General features: G+C 52.0%; 1 protein-coding gene across 1 annotated transcript in view; it reads right to left on the reverse strand.

Moving 5' to 3' along the window:
* LOC144489896 (histone-lysine N-methyltransferase ASH1L-like) overlaps nt 1-25925 on the reverse strand; it is a gene marked incomplete at its 5' end in the record, with an annotated part of 46224 nt that overhangs the window by 14203 nt on the left and 6096 nt on the right. The window contains 4 exons of the mRNA XM_078207728.1: nt 1893-2065; nt 16018-16156; nt 19243-19333; nt 22404-22490. Of these exons, the coding sequence (XP_078063854.1) occupies nt 1893-2065; nt 16018-16156; nt 19243-19333; nt 22404-22490 (490 nt within the window). The remainder of the gene's footprint in view (nt 1-1892; nt 2066-16017; nt 16157-19242; nt 19334-22403; nt 22491-25925) is intronic.

The raw sequence follows: 25925 nt of genomic DNA on the forward strand, positions 1-25925 counted from the left end.
AGGCGGCATGGACAAGTTGGGCCGAAGGGCCTGTTTCCATGCTGTAAACCTCTATGACTCTATAACTGGTAAAAGTTATGCTGGTTCTCTTTGTTATATTCCAACTGTTACTAAATAAACATTGTTTGATAAAAGCTCCCTCGTGGGTCACTCGAATCATATCTGGAGTGAAACACTTTATGCTCACCCTAATGCCAAAATCAAATCACAGAATCCTGCAGTGCAGAAGAGGCCCTTCGGCCCATCGAGTCTGCACCGACACATGAAAGGCCCTGACCTGTCCACCTAATCCCACTTGCCAGCACTTGGCTCATAGCCCTGAATGTTATGACGTGCCAAATACTCATCCAGGGACTGTTTAAAGGATGTGAGGCAACCCGCCCCCACCACCCTCCCAGGCAGTGCACATCTTTGGACACTAAGGGGGCAATTTAGCATGGCCAATCCACCTAACCTACACATCTTTGGACACTGGGGTCAATTTAGCATGGCCAATCCACTTAACCCGCACGTCTTTGGACTGTGGGGAGAAACCAGAGCACCCGGAGGAAACCCACGCAGACACGGGGAGAACGTGCAGACTCCACACAGACAGTGACCCAAGCCGGGAATCGAACGCGCGTTCCAGACCCTCACCACTCTCTGGCTAAAAAGGTTTTTCCTCAAATACCCCCCTAAACCTCCCACCCCTCACTTTTAACTTGTGTCCCCTCGTGACTGACCCTTCAACTAAGGGGAACACCTGCTCCTTATCCACCCCGTCCATGCCCCTCATAACCTTGAGCACTTCAATCAGGTCACCCCTCAGTCTTCTCTGCTCCAGAGAAAACAACCCAAGCCTACCCAACCTCTCTTTATAACTTAAATGTTCCATCCCAGGCAGCGTCCTGGTGAATCTCCTCCGCACCCCCTCCAGTGCAATCACATCCTTCCTATAATGTGGCCAACAGAACTGCACACAGTACGCTAGCTGTGTCCTCACCAAAAACTTAGGGTCTAGACTAGGGGCGGCACAGTGGGTTAGCACTGCTGCCTCACAACACCAGGGACCCGGGTTCGATTCCCGGCTTGGGTCACTGTCTGTGCGGAGTCTGCACGTTCTCCCCGTGTCTGCGTGGGTTTCCTCCGGGTGCTCCGGTTTCTGCCCACACTCCAAAGATGTGCGGGTTAAGTAGATTGGCCGTGCTAAATTGCTCCTTAGTGTCCAAAGATGTGCAGGTTAGGTGGATTGGCCGTGCTAAATTGCCCCTTAGTGTCCAAAGATGTGCGGGTTAGGTGGATTGGCCATGCAAAATTGCCCCTTAGTGTCCAAAGATGTGCAGGTTACGTGGATTGGCCATGCTAAATTGCCCCTTAGTGTCCAAAGATGTGCAGGTTACGTGGATTGGCCATGCTAAATTGCCCCTTAGTGAGAAAAGACGTGCTGGTTAGGGTGCATTGGCCGTGCTAAATTCTCCCTCGGTGTACCCGAACAGGCGCCGGAGTGTGGCAACTAGGGGATTTTCACAGTAACTTCATTTCAGTGTCAATCTAAGCCTACTTGTGACTAATAATAAACTTTAAACTTCATAAGCACCTTGGAGTTTCTGACTGGGTCTTAACACAGCACTTTGCACTCTGTAGTATAAATCTATGAAAAAGGAGTCAGAGTGTAGCCCAGGCTGTGCTGAGAACACTGGGAGGTGTTCTACAATCTTCTTCAATCGATCAAGATTGAGTTCCAGGCTCGGCTGCTGGTGATGGGGAGACGCTGAATGGAAGCTGGAAGCTGCTTCTCTGAAATCGAGGCCACCTTGAGGAGGTGTGTGGAATGGACAGTGTCAAGGTGTCCTCAGCAGTACCTGGAAGCTAGCAGCAAGGGTTAAAAAGGCTGGCAGTAAATTCTCACTCACCCTTACAGTACGTGTAGAGATCCAACACACAGCAGGTCCCGACCACTGCCTCCAGAGGGATGATCTCGTACAGCGGCACCCTGAATAACTCGTTGTGGTAAAACCGTCTTGAAGGGGAGTGATGTGTCTCGTGGGGTCGGAAATAATGGTGACCGAAGGCAAATCGCTCCCCTCTGTCAGAACGAGATAGGAGATCATTCAACACTCTGAACTGCAAACTACTACATGTATATCGACTGACACATTCCCACATCCGGGTTATATATAAACCGTAACTGCTGGTCCGTGAAACTTTTTAATTTAAATTAAGAAAAATGCTCAGTAGCACAATTCCAGATCCTATTCTTCCAAACTAGGCTGCGTCCAAGTGCGGAGAGAATATTTCCTGCTGTATAACACTGGGGTACAGTACTGGTGGGGACGGGTCTGTCACTGTATAACACTGGGGTACAGTACTGGTGGGGACGGGTCTGTCACTGTATAACACTGGGGTACAGTACTGGTGGGGACGGGTCTATCACTGTATAACACTGGGGTACAGTACTGGTGGGGACGGGTCTATCACTGTATAACACTGGGGTACAGTACTGGTGGGGACGGGTCTGTCGCTGTATAACACTGGGGTACAGTACTGGTGGGGACGGGTCAGTCGCTGTATAACACTGGGGTACAGTACTGGTGGGGACGGGTCTGTCACTGTATAACACGGGTACAGTACTGGTGGGAATGGGTCTGTCACTGTATAACACTGGGGTACAGTACTGGTGGGGACGGGTCTGTCACTGTATAACACTGGGGTACAGTACTGGTGGGGACGGGTCTATCACTGTATAACACTGGGGTACAGTACTGGTGGGGATGGGTCTGTCACTGTATAACACTGGGGTACAGTACTGGTGGGGACGGGTCTGTCACTGTATAACATTGGGGTACAGTACTGGTGGGGACGGGTCTATCACTGTATAACACTGGGGTACAGTACTGGTGGGGATGGGTCTGTCACTGTATAACACTGGGGTACAGTACTGGTGGGGACGGGTCTATCACTGTATAACACTGGGGTACAGTACTGGTGGGGACGGGTCTATCACTGTATAACACTGGGGTACAGTACTGGTGGGGACGGGTCTGTCACTGTATAACACGGGTACAGTACTGGTGGGAATGGGTCTGTCACTGTATAACACTGGGGTACAGTACTGGTGGGGACGGGTCTGTCACTGTATAACACTGGGGTACAGTACTGGTGGGGACGGGTCTGTCACTGTATAACACTGGGGTACAGTACTGGTGGGGACGGGTCTGTCGCTGTATAACACTGGGGTACAGTACTGGTGGGGACGGGTCTATCACTGTATAACACTGGGGTACAGTACTGGTGGGGACGGGTCTATCACTGTATAACACTGGGGTACAGTACTGGTGGGGACGGGTCTATCACTGTATAACACTGGGGTACAGTACTGGTGGGGACGGGTCTGTCACTGTATAACACGGGTACAGTACTGGTGGGAATGGGTCTGTCACTGTATAACACTGGGGTACAGTACTGGTGGGGACGGGTCTGTCACTGTATAACACTGGGGTACAGTACTGGTGGGAATGGGTCTGTCGCGGTATAACACTGGGGTACAGTACTGGTGGGAATGGGTCTGTCACTGTATAACACTGGGGTACAGTACTGGCGGGGACGGGTCTGTCACTGTATAACACTGGGGTACAGTACTGGTGGGAATGGGTCTGTCACTGTATAACACTGGGGTACAGTACTGGTGGGGACGGGTCAGTCACTGTATAACACTGGGGTACAGTACTGGTGGGGACGGGTCTGTCACTGTATAACACTGGGGTACAGTACTGGTGGGGACAGGTCTGTCACTGTATAACACTGGGGTACAGTACTGGTGGGGATGGGTCTGTCACTGTATAACACTGGGGTACAGTACTGGCGGGGACGGGTCTGTCACTGTATAACACTGGGGTACAGTACTGGTGGGAACGGGTCTGTCACTGTATAACACTGGGGTACAGTACTGGTGGGAATGGGTCTGTCACTGTGTAACACTGGGGTACAGTACTGGTGGGGACGGGTCTATCACTGTATAACACTGGGGTACAGTACTGGTGGGGACGGATCTGTCACTGTATAACACTGGGGTACAGTACTGGTGGGGACGGGTCTGTCACTGTATAACACTGGGGTACAGTACTGGTGGGAACGGGTCTGTCACTGTATAACACTGGGTACAGTACTGGTGGGGATGGGTCTGTCACTGTATAACACTGGGTACAGTACTGGTGGGGATGGGTCTGTCACTGTATAACACTGGGTACAGTACTGGTGGGGATGGGTCTGTCACTATAATACTGGGGTACAGTACTGGTGGGGACGGGTCTGTCACTGTATAACACTGGGGTACAGTACTGGTGGGGACAGGTCTGTCGCTGTATAACACTGGGGTACAGTACTGGTGGGGACGGGTCTGTCACTGTATAACACTGGGGTACAGTACTGGTGGGGTCGGGTCTGTCACTTTATAACACTGGGGTACAGTACTGGTGGGGACAGGTCTGTCACTGTATAACACTGGGGTACAGTACTGGTGGGGACGGGTCTGTCACTGTATAACACTGGGGTACAGTACTGGTGGGGACGGGTCTGTCACTGTATAACACTGGGGTACAGTACTGGTGGGGACGGGTCTGTCACTGTGTAACACTGGGGTACAGTACTGGTGGGGACGGGTCTGTCACTGTATAACACTGGGGTACAGTACTGGTGGGGACGGGTCTGTCACTGTATAACACTGGGGTACAGTACTGGTGGGGACGAGTCTGTCACTGTATAACACTGGGGTACAGTACTGGTGGGGACGGGTCTGTCACTGTATAACACTGGGGTACAGTACTGGTGGGGACGGGTCTGTCACTGTATAACACTGGGGTACAGTACTGGTGGGGACAGGTCTGTCACTGTATAACACTGGGGTACAGTACTGAAGGGGATGGGTCTGTCGCTGTATAACACTGGGGTACAGTACTGGTGGGGACAGGTCTGTCACTGTGTAACACTGGGGTACAGTACTGGTGGGGACAGGTCTGTCGCTGTATAACACTGGGGTACAGTACTGGTGGGGACAGGTCTGTCACTGTATAACACTGGGGTACAGTACTGGTGGGGACAGGTCTGTCACTGTATAACACTGGGGTACAGTACTGGTGGGGACGGGTCTGTCGCTGTATAACACTGGGGTACAGTACTGGTGGGGACAGGTCTGTCACTGTATAACACTGGGGTACAGTACTGGTGGGGACGGGTCTGTCACTGTGTAACACTGGGGTACAGTACTGGTGGGGACGGGTCTGTCGCTGTATAACACTGGGGTACAGTACTGAAGAGGATGGGTCTGTCGCTGTATAACACTGGGGTACAGTACTGGTGGGGACAGGTCTGTCACTGTGTAACACTGGGGTACAGTACTGGTGGGGACAGGTCTGTCGCTGTATAACACTGGGGTACAGTACTGGTGGGGACAGGTCTGTCACTGTATAACACAGGGGTACAGTACTGGTGGGGACAGGTCTGTCACTGTATAACACTGGAGTACAGTACTGGTGGGGACGGGTCTGTCACTGTATAACACTGGGGTACAGTACTGGTGGGGACGGGTCTGTCACTGTATAACACTGGGGTACAGTACTGGTGGGGACGGGTCTGTCACTGTATAACACTGGGGTACAGTACTGGTGGGGACAGGTCTGTCGCTGTATAACACTGGGGTACAGTACTTTGGTGACGGGTCTGTCGCTGTATAACACTGGGGTACAGTACTGGTGGGAATGGGTCTGTCACTGTGTAACACTGGGGTACAGTACTGGTGGGGACGGGTCTATCACTGTATAACACTGGGGTACAGTACTGGTGGGGACGGATCTGTCACTGTATAACACTGGGGTACAGTACTGGTGGGGACGGGTCTGTCACTGTATAACACTGGGGTACAGTACTGGTGGGAACGGGTCTGTCACTGTATAACACTGGGTACAGTACTGGTGGGGATGGGTCTGTCACTGTATAACACTGGGTACAGTACTGGTGGGGATGGGTCTGTCACTGTATAACACTGGGTACAGTACTGGTGGGGATGGGTCTGTCACTATAATACTGGGGTACAGTACTGGTGGGGACGGGTCTGTCACTGTATAACACTGGGGTACAGTACTGGTGGGGACAGGTCTGTCGCTGTATAACACTGGGGTACAGTACTGGTGGGGACGGGTCTGTCACTGTATAACACTGGGGTACAGTACTGGTGGGGTCGGGTCTGTCACTTTATAACACTGGGGTACAGTACTGGTGGGGACAGGTCTGTCACTGTATAACACTGGGGTACAGTACTGGTGGGGACGGGTCTGTCACTGTATAACACTGGGGTACAGTACTGGTGGGGACGGGTCTGTCACTGTATAACACTGGGGTACAGTACTGGTGGGGACGGGTCTGTCACTGTGTAACACTGGGGTACAGTACTGGTGGGGACGGGTCTGTCACTGTATAACACTGGGGTACAGTACTGGTGGGGACGGGTCTGTCACTGTATAACACTGGGGTACAGTACTGGTGGGGACGGGTCTGTCACTGTATAACACTGGGGTACAGTACTGGTGGGGACGGGTCTGTCACTGTATAACACTGGGGTACAGTACTGGTGGGGACGGGTCTGTCACTGTATAACACTGGGGTACAGTACTGGTGGGGACAGGTCTGTCACTGTATAACACTGGGGTACAGTACTGAAGGGGATGGGTCTGTCGCTGTATAACACTGGGGTACAGTACTGGTGGGGACAGGTCTGTCACTGTGTAACACTGGGGTACAGTACTGGTGGGGACAGGTCTGTCGCTGTATAACACTGGGGTACAGTACTGGTGGGGACAGGTCTGTCACTGTATAACACTGGGGTACAGTACTGGTGGGGACAGGTCTGTCACTGTATAACACTGGGGTACAGTACTGGTGGGGACGGATCTGTCGCTGTATAACACTGGGGTACAGTACTGGTGGGGACAGGTCTGTCACTGTATAACACTGGGGTACAGTACTGGTGGGGACGGGTCTGTCACTGTGTAACACTGGGGTACAGTACTGGTGGGGACGGGTCTGTCGCTGTATAACACTGGGGTACAGTACTGAAGAGGATGGGTCTGTCGCTGTATAACACTGGGGTACAGTACTGGTGGGGACAGGTCTGTCACTGTGTAACACTGGGGTACAGTACTGGTGGGGACAGGTCTGTCGCTGTATAACACTGGGGTACAGTACTGGTGGGGACAGGTCTGTCACTGTATAACACTGGGGTACAGTACTGGTGGGGACAGGTCTGTCACTGTATAACACTGGGGTACAGTACTGGTGGGGACGGGTCTGTCACTGTATAACACTGGGGTACAGTACTGGTGGGGACGGGTCTGTCACTGTATAACACTGGGGTACAGTACTGGTGGGGACAGGTCTGTCACTGTATAACACTGGGGTACAGTACTGGTGGGGACAGGTCTGTCACTGTATAACACTGGGGTACAGTACTGGTGGGGACAGGTCTGTCACTGTATAACACTGGAGTACAGTACTGGTGGGGACGGGTCTGTCACTGTATAACACTGGGGTACAGTACTGGTGGGGACGGGTCTGTCACTGTATAACACTGGGGTACAGTACTGGTGGGGACGGGTCTGTCACTGTATAACACTGGGGTACAGTACTGGTGGGGACAGGTCTGTCGCTGTATAACACTGGGGTACAGTACTTTGGTGACGGGTCTGTCGCTGTATAACACTGGGGTACAGTACTGGTGGGAATGGGTCTGTCGCTGTATAACACTGGGGTACAGTACTGGTGGGGACGGGTCTGTCACTGTGTAACACTGGGGTACAGTACTGGTGGGGACAGGTCTGTCGCTGTATAACACTGGGGTACAGTACTGGTGGGGACGGGTCTGTCACTGTATAACACTGGGGTACAGTACTGGTGGGGACGGGTCTGTCACTGTATAACACTGGGGTACAGTACTGGTGGGGACGGGTCTGTCGCTGTATAACACTGGGGTACAGTACTGGTGGGGACAGGTCTGTCACTGTATAACACTGGGGTACAGTACTGGTGGGGACGGGTCTGTCACTGTGTAACACTGGGGTACAGTACTGGTGGGGACGGGTCTGTCGCTGTATAACACTGGGGTACAGTACTGGTGGGGTCGGGTCTGTCGCTGTATAACACTGGGGTACAGTACTGGTGGGGACAGTTCTGTCACTGTATAACACAGGGGTACAGTACTGGTGGGGACAGGTCTGTCACTGTATAACACTGGGGTACAGTACTGAAGAGGATGGGTCTGTCGCTGTATAACACTGGGGTACAGTACTGGTGGGGACAGGTCTGTCACTGTGTAACACTGGGGTACAGTACTGGTGGGGACAGGTCTGTCGCTGTATAACACTGGGGTACAGTACTGGTGGGGACAGGTCTGTCACTGTATAACACTGGGGTACAGTACTGGTGGGGACAGGTCTGTCACTGTATAACACTGGGGTACAGTACTGGTGGGGACGGGTCTGTCACTGTATAACACTGGGGTACAGTACTGGTGGGGACGGGTCTGTCACTGTATAACACTGGGGTACAGTACTGGTGGGGACGGGTCTGTCACTGTATAACACTGGGGTACAGTACTGGTGGGGACAGGTCTGTCGCTGTATAACACTGGGGTACAGTACTGGTGGGGACGGGTCTGTCACTGTATAACACTGGGGTACAGTACTGGTGGGGACAGGTCTGTCACTGTATAACACTGGGGTACAGTACTGGTGGGGACGGGTCTGTCACTGTATAACACTGGGGTACAGTACTGGTGGGGATGGGTCTGTCACTGTATAACACTGGGGTACAGTACTGGCGGGGACGGGTCTGTCACTGTATAACACTGGGGTACAGTACTGGTGGGAACGGGTCTGTCACTGTATAACACTGGGGTACAGTACTGGTGGGAATGGGTCTGTCACTGTGTAACACTGGGGTACAGTACTGGTGGGGACGGGTCTATCACTGTATAACACTGGGGTACAGTACTGGTGGGGACGGATCTGTCACTGTATAACACTGGGGTACAGTACTGGTGGGGACGGGTCTGTCACTGTATAACACTGGGGTACAGTACTGGTGGGAACGGGTCTGTCACTGTATAACACTGGGTACAGTACTGGTGGGGATGGGTCTGTCACTGTATAACACTGGGTACAGTACTGGTGGGGATGGGTCTGTCACTGTATAACACTGGGTACAGTACTGGTGGGGATGGGTCTGTCACTATAATACTGGGGTACAGTACTGGTGGGGACGGGTCTGTCACTGTATAACACTGGGGTACAGTACTGGTGGGGACAGGTCTGTCGCTGTATAACACTGGGGTACAGTACTGGTGGGGACGGGTCTGTCACTGTATAACACTGGGGTACAGTACTGGTGGGGTCGGGTCTGTCACTTTATAACACTGGGGTACAGTACTGGTGGGGACAGGTCTGTCACTGTATAACACTGGGGTACAGTACTGGTGGGGACGGGTCTGTCACTGTATAACACTGGGGTACAGTACTGGTGGGGACGGGTCTGTCACTGTATAACACTGGGGTACAGTACTGGTGGGGACGGGTCTGTCACTGTGTAACACTGGGGTACAGTACTGGTGGGGACGGGTCTGTCACTGTATAACACTGGGGTACAGTACTGGTGGGGACGGGTCTGTCACTGTATAACACTGGGGTACAGTACTGGTGGGGACGAGTCTGTCACTGTATAACACTGGGGTACAGTACTGGTGGGGACGGGTCTGTCACTGTATAACACTGGGGTACAGTACTGGTGGGGACGGGTCTGTCACTGTATAACACTGGGGTACAGTACTGGTGGGGACAGGTCTGTCACTGTATAACACTGGGGTACAGTACTGAAGGGGATGGGTCTGTCGCTGTATAACACTGGGGTACAGTACTGGTGGGGACAGGTCTGTCACTGTGTAACACTGGGGTACAGTACTGGTGGGGACAGGTCTGTCGCTGTATAACACTGGGGTACAGTACTGGTGGGGACAGGTCTGTCACTGTATAACACTGGGGTACAGTACTGGTGGGGACAGGTCTGTCACTGTATAACACTGGGGTACAGTACTGGTGGGGACGGGTCTGTCGCTGTATAACACTGGGGTACAGTACTGGTGGGGACAGGTCTGTCACTGTATAACACTGGGGTACAGTACTGGTGGGGACGGGTCTGTCACTGTGTAACACTGGGGTACAGTACTGGTGGGGACGGGTCTGTCGCTGTATAACACTGGGGTACAGTACTGAAGAGGATGGGTCTGTCGCTGTATAACACTGGGGTACAGTACTGGTGGGGACAGGTCTGTCACTGTGTAACACTGGGGTACAGTACTGGTGGGGACAGGTCTGTCGCTGTATAACACTGGGGTACAGTACTGGTGGGGACAGGTCTGTCACTGTATAACACAGGGGTACAGTACTGGTGGGGACAGGTCTGTCACTGTATAACACTGGAGTACAGTACTGGTGGGGACGGGTCTGTCACTGTATAACACTGGGGTACAGTACTGGTGGGGACGGGTCTGTCACTGTATAACACTGGGGTACAGTACTGGTGGGGACGGGTCTGTCACTGTATAACACTGGGGTACAGTACTGGTGGGGACAGGTCTGTCGCTGTATAACACTGGGGTACAGTACTTTGGTGACGGGTCTGTCGCTGTATAACACTGGGGTACAGTACTGGTGGGAATGGGTCTGTCACTGTGTAACACTGGGGTACAGTACTGGTGGGGACGGGTCTATCACTGTATAACACTGGGGTACAGTACTGGTGGGGACGGATCTGTCACTGTATAACACTGGGGTACAGTACTGGTGGGGACGGGTCTGTCACTGTATAACACTGGGGTACAGTACTGGTGGGAACGGGTCTGTCACTGTATAACACTGGGTACAGTACTGGTGGGGATGGGTCTGTCACTGTATAACACTGGGTACAGTACTGGTGGGGATGGGTCTGTCACTGTATAACACTGGGTACAGTACTGGTGGGGATGGGTCTGTCACTATAATACTGGGGTACAGTACTGGTGGGGACGGGTCTGTCACTGTATAACACTGGGGTACAGTACTGGTGGGGACAGGTCTGTCGCTGTATAACACTGGGGTACAGTACTGGTGGGGACGGGTCTGTCACTGTATAACACTGGGGTACAGTACTGGTGGGGTCGGGTCTGTCACTTTATAACACTGGGGTACAGTACTGGTGGGGACAGGTCTGTCACTGTATAACACTGGGGTACAGTACTGGTGGGGACGGGTCTGTCACTGTATAACACTGGGGTACAGTACTGGTGGGGACGGGTCTGTCACTGTATAACACTGGGGTACAGTACTGGTGGGGACGGGTCTGTCACTGTGTAACACTGGGGTACAGTACTGGTGGGGACGGGTCTGTCACTGTATAACACTGGGGTACAGTACTGGTGGGGACGGGTCTGTCACTGTATAACACTGGGGTACAGTACTGGTGGGGACGGGTCTGTCACTGTATAACACTGGGGTACAGTACTGGTGGGGACGGGTCTGTCACTGTATAACACTGGGGTACAGTACTGGTGGGGACGGGTCTGTCACTGTATAACACTGGGGTACAGTACTGGTGGGGACAGGTCTGTCACTGTATAACACTGGGGTACAGTACTGAAGGGGATGGGTCTGTCGCTGTATAACACTGGGGTACAGTACTGGTGGGGACAGGTCTGTCACTGTGTAACACTGGGGTACAGTACTGGTGGGGACAGGTCTGTCGCTGTATAACACTGGGGTACAGTACTGGTGGGGACAGGTCTGTCACTGTATAACACTGGGGTACAGTACTGGTGGGGACAGGTCTGTCACTGTATAACACTGGGGTACAGTACTGGTGGGGACGGATCTGTCGCTGTATAACACTGGGGTACAGTACTGGTGGGGACAGGTCTGTCACTGTATAACACTGGGGTACAGTACTGGTGGGGACGGGTCTGTCACTGTGTAACACTGGGGTACAGTACTGGTGGGGACGGGTCTGTCGCTGTATAACACTGGGGTACAGTACTGAAGAGGATGGGTCTGTCGCTGTATAACACTGGGGTACAGTACTGGTGGGGACAGGTCTGTCACTGTGTAACACTGGGGTACAGTACTGGTGGGGACAGGTCTGTCGCTGTATAACACTGGGGTACAGTACTGGTGGGGACAGGTCTGTCACTGTATAACACTGGGGTACAGTACTGGTGGGGACAGGTCTGTCACTGTATAACACTGGGGTACAGTACTGGTGGGGACGGGTCTGTCACTGTATAACACTGGGGTACAGTACTGGTGGGGACGGGTCTGTCACTGTATAACACTGGGGTACAGTACTGGTGGGGACAGGTCTGTCACTGTATAACACTGGGGTACAGTACTGGTGGGGACAGGTCTGTCACTGTATAACACTGGGGTACAGTACTGGTGGGGACAGGTCTGTCACTGTATAACACTGGAGTACAGTACTGGTGGGGACGGGTCTGTCACTGTATAACACTGGGGTACAGTACTGGTGGGGACGGGTCTGTCACTGTATAACACTGGGGTACAGTACTGGTGGGGACGGGTCTGTCACTGTATAACACTGGGGTACAGTACTGGTGGGGACAGGTCTGTCGCTGTATAACACTGGGGTACAGTACTTTGGTGACGGGTCTGTCGCTGTATAACACTGGGGTACAGTACTGGTGGGAATGGGTCTGTCGCTGTATAACACTGGGGTACAGTACTGGTGGGGACGGGTCTGTCACTGTGTAACACTGGGGTACAGTACTGGTGGGGACAGGTCTGTCGCTGTATAACACTGGGGTACAGTACTGGTGGGGACGGGTCTGTCACTGTATAACACTGGGGTACAGTACTGGTGGGGACGGGTCTGTCACTGTATAACACTGGGGTACAGTACTGGTGGGGACGGGTCTGTCGCTGTATAACACTGGGGTACAGTACTGGTGGGGACAGGTCTGTCACTGTATAACACTGGGGTACAGTACTGGTGGGGACGGGTCTGTCACTGTGTAACACTGGGGTACAGTACTGGTGGGGACGGGTCTGTCGCTGTATAACACTGGGGTACAGTACTGGTGGGGTCGGGTCTGTCGCTGTATAACACTGGGGTACAGTACTGGTGGGGACAGTTCTGTCACTGTATAACACAGGGGTACAGTACTGGTGGGGACAGGTCTGTCACTGTATAACACTGGGGTACAGTACTGAAGAGGATGGGTCTGTCGCTGTATAACACTGGGGTACAGTACTGGTGGGGACAGGTCTGTCACTGTGTAACACTGGGGTACAGTACTGGTGGGGACAGGTCTGTCGCTGTATAACACTGGGGTACAGTACTGGTGGGGACAGGTCTGTCACTGTATAACACTGGGGTACAGTACTGGTGGGGACAGGTCTGTCACTGTATAACACTGGGGTACAGTACTGGTGGGGACGGGTCTGTCACTGTATAACACTGGGGTACAGTACTGGTGGGGACGGGTCTGTCACTGTATAACACTGGGGTACAGTACTGGTGGGGACGGGTCTGTCACTGTATAACACTGGGGTACAGTACTGGTGGGGACAGGTCTGTCGCTGTATAACACTGGGGTACAGTACTGGTGGGGACGGGTCTGTCACTGTATAACACTGGGGTACAGTACTGGTGGGGACAGGTCTGTCACTGTATAACACTGGGGTACAGTACTGGTGGGGACGGGTCTGTCACTGTATAACACTGGGGTACAGTACTGGTGGGGACGGGTCTGTCACTGTATAACACTGGGGTACAGTACTGGTGGGGACGGGTCTGTCACTGTATAACACTGGGGTACAGTACTGGTGGGGACAGGTCTGTCGCTGTATAACACTGGGGTACAGTACTTTGGTGACGGGTCTGTCGCTGTATAACACTGGGGTACAGTACTGGTGGGGACAGGGCTGTAGCTGTGTAACACTGGGGTACAGTACTGGTGGGGACAGGTCTGTCGCTGTATAACACTGGGGTACTGTACTGGTGGGGACAGGTCTGTCGCTGTATAACACTGGGGTACAGTACTGGTGGGGACGGGTCTGTCGCTGTATAACACAGGGGTACAGTACTGGTGGGGACAGGTCTGTCGCTGTATAACACTGGGGTACAGTACTGGTGGGGACGGGTCTGTCGCTGTATAACACAGGGGTACAGTACTGGTGGGGACGGGTCTGTCACTGTATAACACTGGGATACAGTACTGGTGGGGACAGGTCTGTCACTGTATAACACTGGGGTACAGTACTGGTGGGGACGGGTCTGTCGCTGTATAACACTGGGGTACAGTACTGGTGGGGATTGGTCTGTCGCTGTATAACACTGGGGTACAGTCCTGGTGGGGATGGGTCTGTCACTGTAACACTGGGGTACGGTACTGGTGGGGACGGGTCTGTCACTGTATAACACTGGGGTACAGTACTGGTGGGGATGGGTCTGTCACTGTATAACACTGGGGTACAGTACTGGTGGGGACGGGTCTGTCGCTGTATAACACTGGGGTACAGTACTGGTGGGGACGGGTCTGTTACTGTATAACACTGGGGTACAGTACTGGTGGGGACAGGTCTGTCACTGTATAACACTGGGGTACAGTACTGGTGGGGACAGGTCTGTCACTGTATAACACTGGGGTACAGTACTGGTGGGGACGGGTCTGTCACTGTATAACACTGGGGTACAGTACTGGTGGGGACGGGTCTGTCACTGTATAACACTGGGGTACAGTACTGGTGGGGACAGGTCTGTCGCTGTATAACACTGGGGTACAGTACTGGTGGGGATGGGTCTGTCGCTGTATAACACTGGGGTACAGTACTGGTGGGGACGGGTCTGTCACTGTATAACACTGGGGTACAGTACTGGTGGGGACGGGTCTGTCACTGTATAACACTGGGGTACAGTACTGGTGGGGACGGGTCTGTCACTGTATAACACTGGGGTACAGTACTGGTGGGGACGGGTCTGTCACTGTATAACACTGGGGTACAGTACTGGTGGGGACAGGTCTGTCACTGTATAACACAGGGGTACAGTACTGGTGGGGACGGGTCTGTCACTGTATAACACTGGGGTACAGTACTGGTGGGGACGGGTCTGTCGCTGTATAACACTGGGGTACAGTACTGGTGGGGACGGGTCTGTCACTGTATAACACTGGGGTACAGTACTGGTGGGGACGGGTCTGTCACTGTATAACACTGGGGTACAGTACTGGTGGGGACGGGTCTGTCACTGTATAACACTGGGGTACAGTCCTGGTGGGGACGGGTCTGTCGCTGTATAACACTGGGGTACAGTACTGGTGGGGACGGGTCTGTCGCTGTATAACACTGGGGTACAGTACTGGTGGGGACGGGTCTGTCACTGTATAACACTGGGATACAGTACTGGTGTGGATGGGTCTGTCTCTGTATAACACTGGGGTACAGTACTGGTGGGGACGGGTCTGTCGCTGTATAACACTGGGGTACAGTACTGGTGGGGACGGGCCTGTCGCTGTATAACACTGGGGTACAGTACTGGTGGGAATGGGTCTGTCACTGTATAACACTGGGGTACAGTACTGGTGGGGACGGGCCTGTCGCTGTATAACACTGGGGTACAGTACTGGTGGGGACGGGCCTGTCACTGTATAACACTGGGGTACAGTACTGGTGGGGACGGGTCTGTCGCTGTATAACACTGGGGTACAGTACTGGTGGGGACCGTTCTGTCGCTGTATAACACTGGGGTACAGTACTGGTGGGGACGGGCCTGTCGCTGTATAACACTGGGGTACAGTACTGGTGGGGACGGGTCTGTCACTGTATAACACTGGGGTACAGTACTGGTGGGGACGGGTCTGTCGCTGTATAACACTGGGGTACAGTACTTTGGGCTGGAGCTGAGATTTCTGAAGGTGTTTAGCGAGTTCTGAGGATTGCGCTGCCTTACTTGTCATTTTTCCAGAGCTTTTCGATGCGGAAGATGTCGAGTTTATCCCGGTTGATGTGGGACAGGAGTCTGTACGACTGCCGCACAGGTTGGCCCTCTGGCCCACGCCGATTATCCCTCATCAGGTAGACACAGTCGCCTGCAGCACAATACACAGCGGGGCTTATCAAAGGTGAATCAGCAAAACAATCATACAAAATCACTTCAGGGTCTCACGATGACTCAGGGAGATTTGCACACTGCTCCACGACAGTGATTAAACATCTGCACGCCTTGCTGAGTGTTCGGCGGAACCTTCAGGACCGGCATTAACCACTGCTTGACAATCAGCCCCTTTCCTTGGCCAGGTTTGTTCCAAATCATAGTGACATGCTTCAGGGGGTTTAAAGCCAGCAATTACGAATGCACATGGCACCAGCTGTGTCTAACTGTTGTAGGTTTCCCTCAGACACAGGAGCAGAATTACGCCATTCGGCCCATCGAGTCTGCTCCGCAATTCAATCATGGCTGATAAGTTTCTCAAGCCCATTCTCCCACCTTTTCCCTGTAACCCCTGACCCCCTTACCAATTAAGCACCTATCTATCTCCGTCTGAAATACACTCAATGACCCGGCCTCCTCTGTGGCGATTAATTCCACAGATTCACCACCCTCTGGCTGAAGAAATTCCTCCTCATCTCGGTTCTAAAAGGTCGTCCCTTTACTCTGAGGCTGTTGCCCCTCGGATCCTCATCTCTCCGACTAATAGAAACATCCTCTCCACGTCCACTCTATCCAGGCCTCGCAGTATTTTAATGGGATCCCCCCCTCATCCTTCTTAACTCCATCGAGTACAGACTCAGAGTCCTCTAACGCTCCTCATATGTCAAGCCTTTCATTCCTGTTCCTGTCTGGGCACACCGACCTGTCAAAGTGCAGAGGTCAGAGAGCCCAAGCTGCTGACAGGCGTGGTTTGGGTTCTCTTCTCCCCTCCTGCCAAAATTTGGGATGTTACTGGGGGTTGACAAACTAAAACTGTGCAATTACCGGCATAAAGTAAGAGTAAAGTTTATTTATTAGTCACAAGTAGGTTTACATTAACACTGCAATGAAGTTACTGTGAAAATCCCCCAGTCGCCACACTCCGGTGCCTGTTCGGGTAACACTGAGGGAGGATTTAGCACGGCCAATGCACCCTAACCAGCACGTCTTTCGGACTGTGGGAGGAAACCGGAGCACCCGGAGAAAACCCACGCAGACACGGGGGAGAACGTGTAGACTCCACACAGACAGTGACCCAAGCCGGGAATCGAACCCGGGTCCCTGGCGCTGTGAGGCAGCAGTGCTGACCACTGTGCCACCGTGCCGCCCTGGGAAGCTTCCCGTTCCTTACCCGATTGAGCAGGCCGATGGCTTGTTAGCCTCCCGGAACAGAGTGGAGAGGATCGCGGCTCTCAATCATTGGGGCGGCACGGTAGCACAGTGGTTAGCACTGCTGCTTCACAGCTCCAGGGTCCTGGGTTCGATTCCCGGCTCGGGTCACTGTCTGTGTGGAGTTTGCACATTCTCCTCGTGTCTGCGTGGGTTTCCTCCGGGTGCTCCGGTTTCCTCCCACAGTCCAAAGATGTGCGGGTTAGGTTGATTGGCCAGGTTAAAAATTGCCCCTTAGAGTCCTGTGATGCGTCGGTTAGAGGGATTAGCGGGTAAATATGTGGGGGTAGGGCCTGGGTGGGATTGTGATCGGTGCAGACTCGATGGGCCGAATGGCCTCCTTCTGCACTGTAGGGTTTCTATGATTCTATGATTTGGGAGCACAGCCCAAACAGTGTTGTTTATCAGCTCAGTTGCAGCACCATTGTGGGCAGCACACAGGATTGCAATCATTCGCTATTATATCACTCTGCTTGATGCCAAATATCCCATTCCCACCCCAGCTCGACAGCTCTTCTCATTAACAAAACAGTTGGCACTGCTGCCTCACAGCGCCAGGGACCCGGGTTCAATTCCAGTCTTGGACTGTGTGGGGTTTGCACGTGTAGGTTAGGGGGATTGGTGGGGTAAGTAAAGTTTATTTGTTTGTCACAAGTAAGGCTTACATTAACACTGCAATGAAGTTACTGTGAAATTCCCCTGGTCGCCGCACTCACCGGTGCCTGTTCGGGTCAATGCACCCTGACCAGCATGTCTTTCGGACTGTGGGAGGAAACCGAGCACCCGGAGGGAAAGTGCAGACTCCGCACAGACAGTGACCCAAGCCAGGAATCGAACCCGGGTCCCTGGTGCTGTGAAGCAGCAGTGCTAACCGCTGTACCATCGTTGCCGCCCCAAATGCATAGGGTGGTGGGGATAGGGCCTGGGTGGAATTCTCTGGAGAGTTGGTGCAGATTCGATGGGCCGAAGGGCCTCCTCTGCATTAGAGGCATTCAATGAAACAGGTAGATAGAACATAATTGGACAGTAAGCTCTCTTTGTACTTGTGGGGGTGAGCGGTGACCTTATTCAAATATATAAGATCCTGAGGGGGCTTGACAGGGTAGATGTTGTCACGACTGGGAGAGTCTCGAACAAGGGGACATCGCTACAAGATAAAGGACTGGTCATTTAAAACTGAGGTGCGTAGAAATTTCTTCTGGCAGAGGGTGGTGAATCTCTGGAATTCTCTGCCCCAAAGGATGCTGGAGGCTGGGTCATTAGAAGAATTCAAAGTGGAGGTGGATATTTGGTAGATTGAGGGAGAGAGGGCGACGGGGAAACGACACAGAAAAGGCCGGCATAGATCAGCCATTATTGACTGAATGGTGGGACAGGCTTGAAGGCCCTGGTGGCCTACTCCTGCTTCTAGTCCTTGTGCACTTTGCTTCAAGTAGAGTTCTGTTGAAGGCGGGAGGGCCAACTCCTGTTTATCCCCATTAACGTGCATGAGCAAGACCGTTCTCCCCCATGAAGAACAACACAGCACAGGAACAGGCCCTTTGGCCCACCAAGCTTGCGCCCACACGCAGTTCCTATCCCTCTGTTCACTCATCATTTGTGGACCTCTGTCAGTCTCCCCTCAGCCTCCGTCTTTCCAGTGAAAACAATCCCAGTTTATCCAACCTCTCCTCACAGCCAGCACCCTGGAGACCAGGCAACCTCCCCTTCCTTGCACCCTCTCCAAAGCGACCACGTCCTTCTGGTAGTGTGGCGACCACAACCGCACGCGATACTCCAAAGGGGGGGGCCTAACTAAAGTTTGACGCAGCTTACCATGCCGGAGGAGCAGGTCATCTCGCAGGAGGCAGATGTAGTACACGCAACCAGGCTGGGCGTAATGTGGCTGTGGGATCATGGGAACCTCCTGTAATAGAACAGAAGCAAGAGCTTGTGATAGGGCAGGCAGGAAGTGTTGATGCACAGATCAGATACCATTGAGCAATGCTGGCCCAGAAAGGGAACTCTCTCTGCTCTCTCCGTCCACCACGTACCTATTTTGATTTTGGTTCCAAAAGAGAAAATGCTGGAAAATCTCGACAGGTCTGGTTGTTTTCTCTCCTTACGGATGCTGCCAGACTCACCAATTTTACAGATGCACCATAGAAAGCGCTCTTTGATTTATTATTGTCACATGTATTAACGTACAGTGGAAAGTATTGTTTCTTGCGCGCTATACTGACAAAGCATACCGTTCATAGAGAAGGAAAGGAGAGGGTGCAGAATGTAGTGTTCCAGTCATAGCTAGGGTGGAGAGAAAGATCAACTTAATGCGAGGTAGGTCCATTCAACAGTCTGACGGCAGCAGGGAAGAAGCTGTTCTTGAGTCGGTTGGTAAGTGTCCTTCGACTTTTGTATCTTTTTCCCGACGGAAGAAGGTGGAAGAGAGAATGTCCGGGGTGCGTGGGGTCCTTAATTATGCTGGCTGCTTTTCCCAAGGCAGCGGAAAGTGTAGACAGAGTCAATGGATGGGAGGCTGGTTTGCGTGATGGATTGGGCTGTATTCACGACCTTTTGTAGTTCCTTGCGGTCTTGGGCAGAGCAGGAGCCATACCAAGCTGTGATACATCCAGAAAGAATGCTTTCTATGGAGCATCTGTAAAAGTTGGTGAGAGTCGTAGCTGACATGCCAAATTTCCTTAGTCTTCTGAGAAAGTAGAGGCATCGGTGAGCTTTCTTAACTATAATGTCAGCATGGGGGACCAGGACAGGTTGTTGGTGATCTGGACACCTAAGAACTTGAAGCTCTCGACCCTTTCTATTTTGTCCCCATTGACGTAGACAGGGGCATGTTCTCCTTTACGCTTCCAAGTTGATGACAATCTCCTTCGTTTTGTTGACATTGAGGGAGAGATTATTGTTGCCGCACCAGTTCACCAGATTCTCTATCTCATTCCTGTACTCTGTCTCTTTCTGGTTGTATCACAAACCAGCCTCCCATCCATTGACTCTGTCTACACTTCCCGCTGCCTCGGGAAAAGCTGCCAGCATAATTAAGGACCCCACGCACCCCGGACATTCTCTCTTCCACCTTCTTCCGTCGGGAAAAAGATACAAAAGTCTGAGGTCACGCACCAACCGACTCAAGAGCAGCTTCTTCCCTGCTGCTGTCAGACTTTTGAATGGACTTACGTCGCATTAAGTTGATCTTTCTCTACACCCTAGCTGTGACTGTAACACTACATTCTGCACCCTCTCCTTTCCTTCTCTATGAACGGTATGCTTTGTCTGTAGGGCACACAAGAAACAATACTTTTCACTGTATCCCGATACACGTGACAATAATAAATCAAATCCAATCAAATCAAATCCATTGACACTGTCTACACTTCCCGCTGCCTCGGCAAAGCAGCCAGGATAATTAAGGACCGCACATAACCTGGACATTTTCTCTTCCAACCTCTTCTGTCGGGAAAAAGATATAAAAGTCTGAGGACACGCACCAACCGACTCAAGAACAGCTTCTTCCCTGCTGCCGTCAGACTTCTGAATGGACTTACCTCACATTAAGCTGATCTTTCTCTACACCCTAGCTATGACTGTAACACTACATTCTGCACCCTCTCCTTTCCTTCTCTATGAACGGTATGCTTTGTCTGCATAGCGCGCAAGGAACAATACTTTTCACTGTATACTGATACATGTGACAATAAGAAAGGAAATCAGACCTGCTGAGATTTTCCAGCATTTTCTCTCCTGGTTACAGATTCCAGCATCCACAGTAATTTGCTTTTATTCTGATTTTGGTTGTTCAGTTTCCTCCCCTTCTCTCAGGAACTCTTGTGTTGAGGATTGTAATTCACCCAAGCTGGGAAGCCTGGGCTAATTCTTCTCCCTGTTATCCTCCTTCCCACGTTTGGGACCCCCAGTGGTAGCATCGCCCCCCCTCCCCCCCCAACCCTCACAGTAAAACCAGCTAATCAAACACAGACTGGACACAGCAACCTGAAGATCATCTGTTCCGCATTGCTCCATCCACAACAGCCACTGAGGGAGGCAGCCGAGAGACACTGACATTTGATACGAAACTTCCCAGCAGTTATTTTCCCCCCAATAATAAAAACACGCCGGAGTTACAGGAATTTACAATTGCAGCTGTTTAACCAACCATCGGGAAACAGGGCTGGGGGGGGGAAATAAGTTAGTTAAAAACAAATTACTGCGGATGCTGGAATCTGAAACCAACGGCTGGAAAATCTCAGCAGGTCTGGCAGCATCTCGAAGGAGAGAACAGAGCTGACGTTTCGAGTCCAAAGATGTGCGGGTTAGGTTGATTGGCCATGCTAAAATTGCCCTTAGTGTCCTGGGATGCGTAGGTTAGAGGGATTAGTGGGTAAATATGTGGGGGTAGGGCCTGGGTGGGATTGTGGTCGGTGCAGACGCGATGGGCCGAAGGGCCTCTTTCTGTACTGTAGGGTTTCTATGATTTGATTTATTATTGTCACATGTATTGGGATACAGTGAAAAGTATTGTTTCTTGCACACTATACAGACAAAGCATACCGTTCATAGAGAAGGAAAGGAGAGAGTGCAGAATGTAGTGTTACAGTCATAGCTCGGGTGTAGAGAAAGATCAGCTTAATGTGAGGTAGGTCCATTCAAAAGTCTGACAGCAGCAGGGAAGAAGCTGTTCTTGAGTCGGTTGGTACGTGACCTCAGTCCGGGGTGTCCTTAATTATGCTGATAATTCTTTGTCAAAGCCCTTTGCCAAAAAGCCCAAAGCTTTGACAAAGGGTCGTCTGGAATGGAAACATCAGCTCTTTTCTCTCGTTACAGATGCTGCCAGAGATTTTCCAGCATTTTCTCAAATACGTTAGTTACTTCATGGTGAGACACAGCACACACAGGTTTAGATACAAGTCCAGAACTGACGTCAGTGTCTGAAGCGGTCAAACAGCACGCACGACACCGCACACACTCGCGAGAGATCCACTCACCCTCTCCACAGGCCTAGGGTCACACTGCTCGCACAGGTAGTGTTCAACGTCCGCGGTAACCCGCATGCAGTCACAGTGCTGCCACACCTAGGGGGGGGGGGAAGGGTGACAAGAATGAGTATACAATGCAACACGTTCCACTGGAATCCACAAGACACCTCGTTCAATCGACACATTCCCCCATGGTGGCATTGGCACAGTGGGTTAGCACTGCTATTTCACAGCGCCAGGGACCTGGGTTCGATTCCCGGCTCGGGTCACTGTCTGTGTGGAGTTTGCACGTTCTCCCTGTGTCTGCGTGGGTTTCCCCTCTCAGTCCAAAGATGTGCAGGTTAGGTGGATTGGCCATGCTAACTTGTCCCTTAGTGTCCAAAGATGTGCAGGTTAGGTGGATTGGCCATGCTAACTTGTCCCTTAGTGTCCAAAGATGTGCAGGTTAGGTGGATTGGCCATGCTAACTTGTCCCTTAGTGTCCAAAGATGTGCAGGTTAGGTGGATTGGCCATGCTAACTTGTCCCTTAGTGTCCAAAGATGTGCAGGTTAGGTGGATTGGCCATGCTAACTTGTCCCTTAGTGTCCAAAGATGTGCAGGTTAGGTGGATTGGCCGTGCTGAATTGCCCCTTCGTGTCAGGGGTAAATTCACTGGGGTAAGGCCTGGGTGGGACTGTAGTCAGTGCAGACTCAATGGGCTGAATGGCCTCCACTGTAGGATTCTATGATAAATCGGAACTACGTTTATTTTTTAAAAATTTATTTTTTAAAAAGGCACAGGAATGATCAGGTACAGTCCCAGCCAGGCCTTACCCCACAACCCAATGATCAGGTACAGTCCCAGCCAGGCCTTACCCCACAACCCAATGATCAGGTACAGTCCCAGCCAGGCCTTACCCCACAACCCAATGATCAGGTACAGTCCCAGCCAGGCCTTACCCCACAACCCAATGATCAGGTACAGTCCCAGCCAGGCCTTACCCCACAACCCAATGATCAGGTACAGTCCCAGCCAGGCCTTACCCCACAGCCCAATGATCAGGTACAGTCCCAGCCAGGCCTTACCCCACAACCCAATGATCAGGTACAGTCCCAGCCAGGCCTTACCCCACAACCCAATGATCAGGTACAGTCCCAGCCAGGCCTTACCCCACAACCCAATGATCAGGTACAGTCCCAGCCAGGCCTTACCCCACAACCCAATGATCAGGTACAGTCCCAGCCAGGCCTTACCCCACAACCCAATGATCAGGTACCTATCTACCATACCCTGACATCTCCACCCATTCCTCCCTACAACTCAACTCCAGCAGATTCTACGTTGAAAGGTCATCCCCACCTTCCTGTCTCATTCCAAACTGTGGGGAGGCAGTGGCACAGAGGAATTATTATCACTGGACTAGTAATCCGGAGATGTAGGGTAATGCTGTGGGGATCCGGGTTCAAATCCCGCCGCGACAGATGGGGGAATTTGAATCCAAGAAAAATCTGGAATTAAAAGTCTAATGATAACCATGAAACCACTGTCAATTGTCGGAAAAACCCATCCAGCCCCCAGAACATTAGCTGAGTGTCTGGATTAATAGCCTGGCGATAATACAACTGGGCCATCGCCTTCCTTCGTGCCAATTTTCACCATTCACCTCCTGCTGTCACTTCCTGCTGGCTCAGTTACCTAAAAGTCTAAATACACCCACAGTTTTCCCCACCCTTGGTCTGTGTTGTCATAATGAGGGGTCATGTGAGCAAACTGTTCGACAGATATTGAGAAACATCCACGTGTCTGTGTGCTGTGGATTCTATTTAAACCATACGGGTTTTAAAACTGTCTGTGCCTACATATCTTGCTTTGTTAAACACTATTTCTTTTTTAGATTAGTTTGGTGTTAAAGGAAAGTAAGGTAAAGTTTATTTATTAGTGTCACGAGTAGGCTTACATTAACACTGTAATGAAGTTACTGTGAAAATCTCCCAGTCGCCGCACTCCGGCGCCTGTTCGGGTTACACTGAGGGAGAATTTAGCACGGCCAATCCACCCGAACCAGCACGTCTTTCGGACTGTGGGTGGAAACCGGAGCACCCGGAGGAAGGGGGTGGCGGGGAGAGAGAGAGAACGTGCAGACTCCGCACAGACAGTGACCCAAGCCGGGAATCGAACCCGGGTCCCTGGCGCTGCGAGGCAGCAGGTGCTAACCCACTGCGCCACCATGTTAACCTGCATAACAACCCCACATTCAGGAGTTTTCAGTTCAGGTGATAATCATCCCAGAGTTTCAGTTTGCTGAATACTCGCTCCCAAGTCCGGCTTTCTCCCAATCTCCTTACCCAGGCCCAGAGTGTTCAGGCGTAGGCCAACAGACAGACTGAGAACCTCAACGCACGGACACCTCCACAGGGATTTAACTCAGCAGGGGAGTAACTATAATCAGCCAAGACTACACCGTCCATTAGAGCCCTGCTTTGCAGGGAGATCTCCCTACACCTTGGCCAATGGAGTCACAGGTAGATAGGGCAGTGAAGAAGGCTTTTAGCACGCTAGGCTTCATCAGTCAGGGCATTGAGTATTGAAGTCGGGGTGGCACAGTGGTTAGCACTGCTGCCTCACAGCGCCAGGGACCCGGGTTCGATTCCCGGTTCGGGTCACTGTCTGTGCGGAGTCTGCACGTTCTCCCCGTGTCAGCGTGGGTTTCCTCCGGGTGCTCCGGTTTCCTCCCACAGTCTGAAAGATGTGCGGGTTAGGTTCACTGACCCGAACAGGCGCCGGAGTGTGGCGACTGGGGGAATTTCACAGTAATTTCAGTGCAGTGTAAGCCTTACTTGTGACTAATAAATAAAACTTTAACTTTAGATGTTGGGAAGTTAAGTTGTACAGGACGTTGGTGAGGCCACACCTGAAGTATTGTGTTCAGTTTTGGTCGCCTTGCTATAGGAAAGATATTATTAAACTGGAGAGAGCGCAGAAGAGATTTACAAGGATGTTGTCAGGACTCAAAGGACTGAATTATAGGGAGAGATTGGAGAGGCCAGGACCGTTTTCTTTGGAGTGTAGGAGACTGAGGGGTGATCTTGTAGAGGTGTATGAGATCATGAGAGGCATGGATAGAGTGAATGCACTCAGTCTTTTCCCCTTTTTCCTTGTTGGGGAATCGAGAACTAGAGGGCGTAGGTTTAAGTTAAGAGGGGAGAGAATTAATGGGAACCTGAGCAGCAACTTTTTTTACACAGAGGGTGGTACGTGTGTGGAATGAGCTGCTGGAGGAAGTGGTTGAGGCAGGGACATTGCCAACACTTAAAAGGCATTTGGACCTTCCAAACCCACGACAACTTCCATCTAGGACAAGGGTAGCAGATAAATGGGAACACCACCACCTGCAAGTTCCCCTCCAAGCCACTCACCATCGTGACTTGGAAATATGTCGGCCGTTCCTTCGCAGTCGCTGGGGTCAAAATCCTGGAGTTCCCTCCCTAACGGCATTGTGGGTCAACCCACAGCACGTGGACTGCAGCGATTCAGGGAGGCAGCTCACCAC

This window comes from Mustelus asterias, unplaced genomic scaffold (genome assembly GCF_964213995.1).
Source record: "Mustelus asterias unplaced genomic scaffold, sMusAst1.hap1.1 HAP1_SCAFFOLD_2643, whole genome shotgun sequence".
Lineage (NCBI taxonomy): Eukaryota > Metazoa > Chordata > Chondrichthyes > Carcharhiniformes > Triakidae > Mustelus > Mustelus asterias.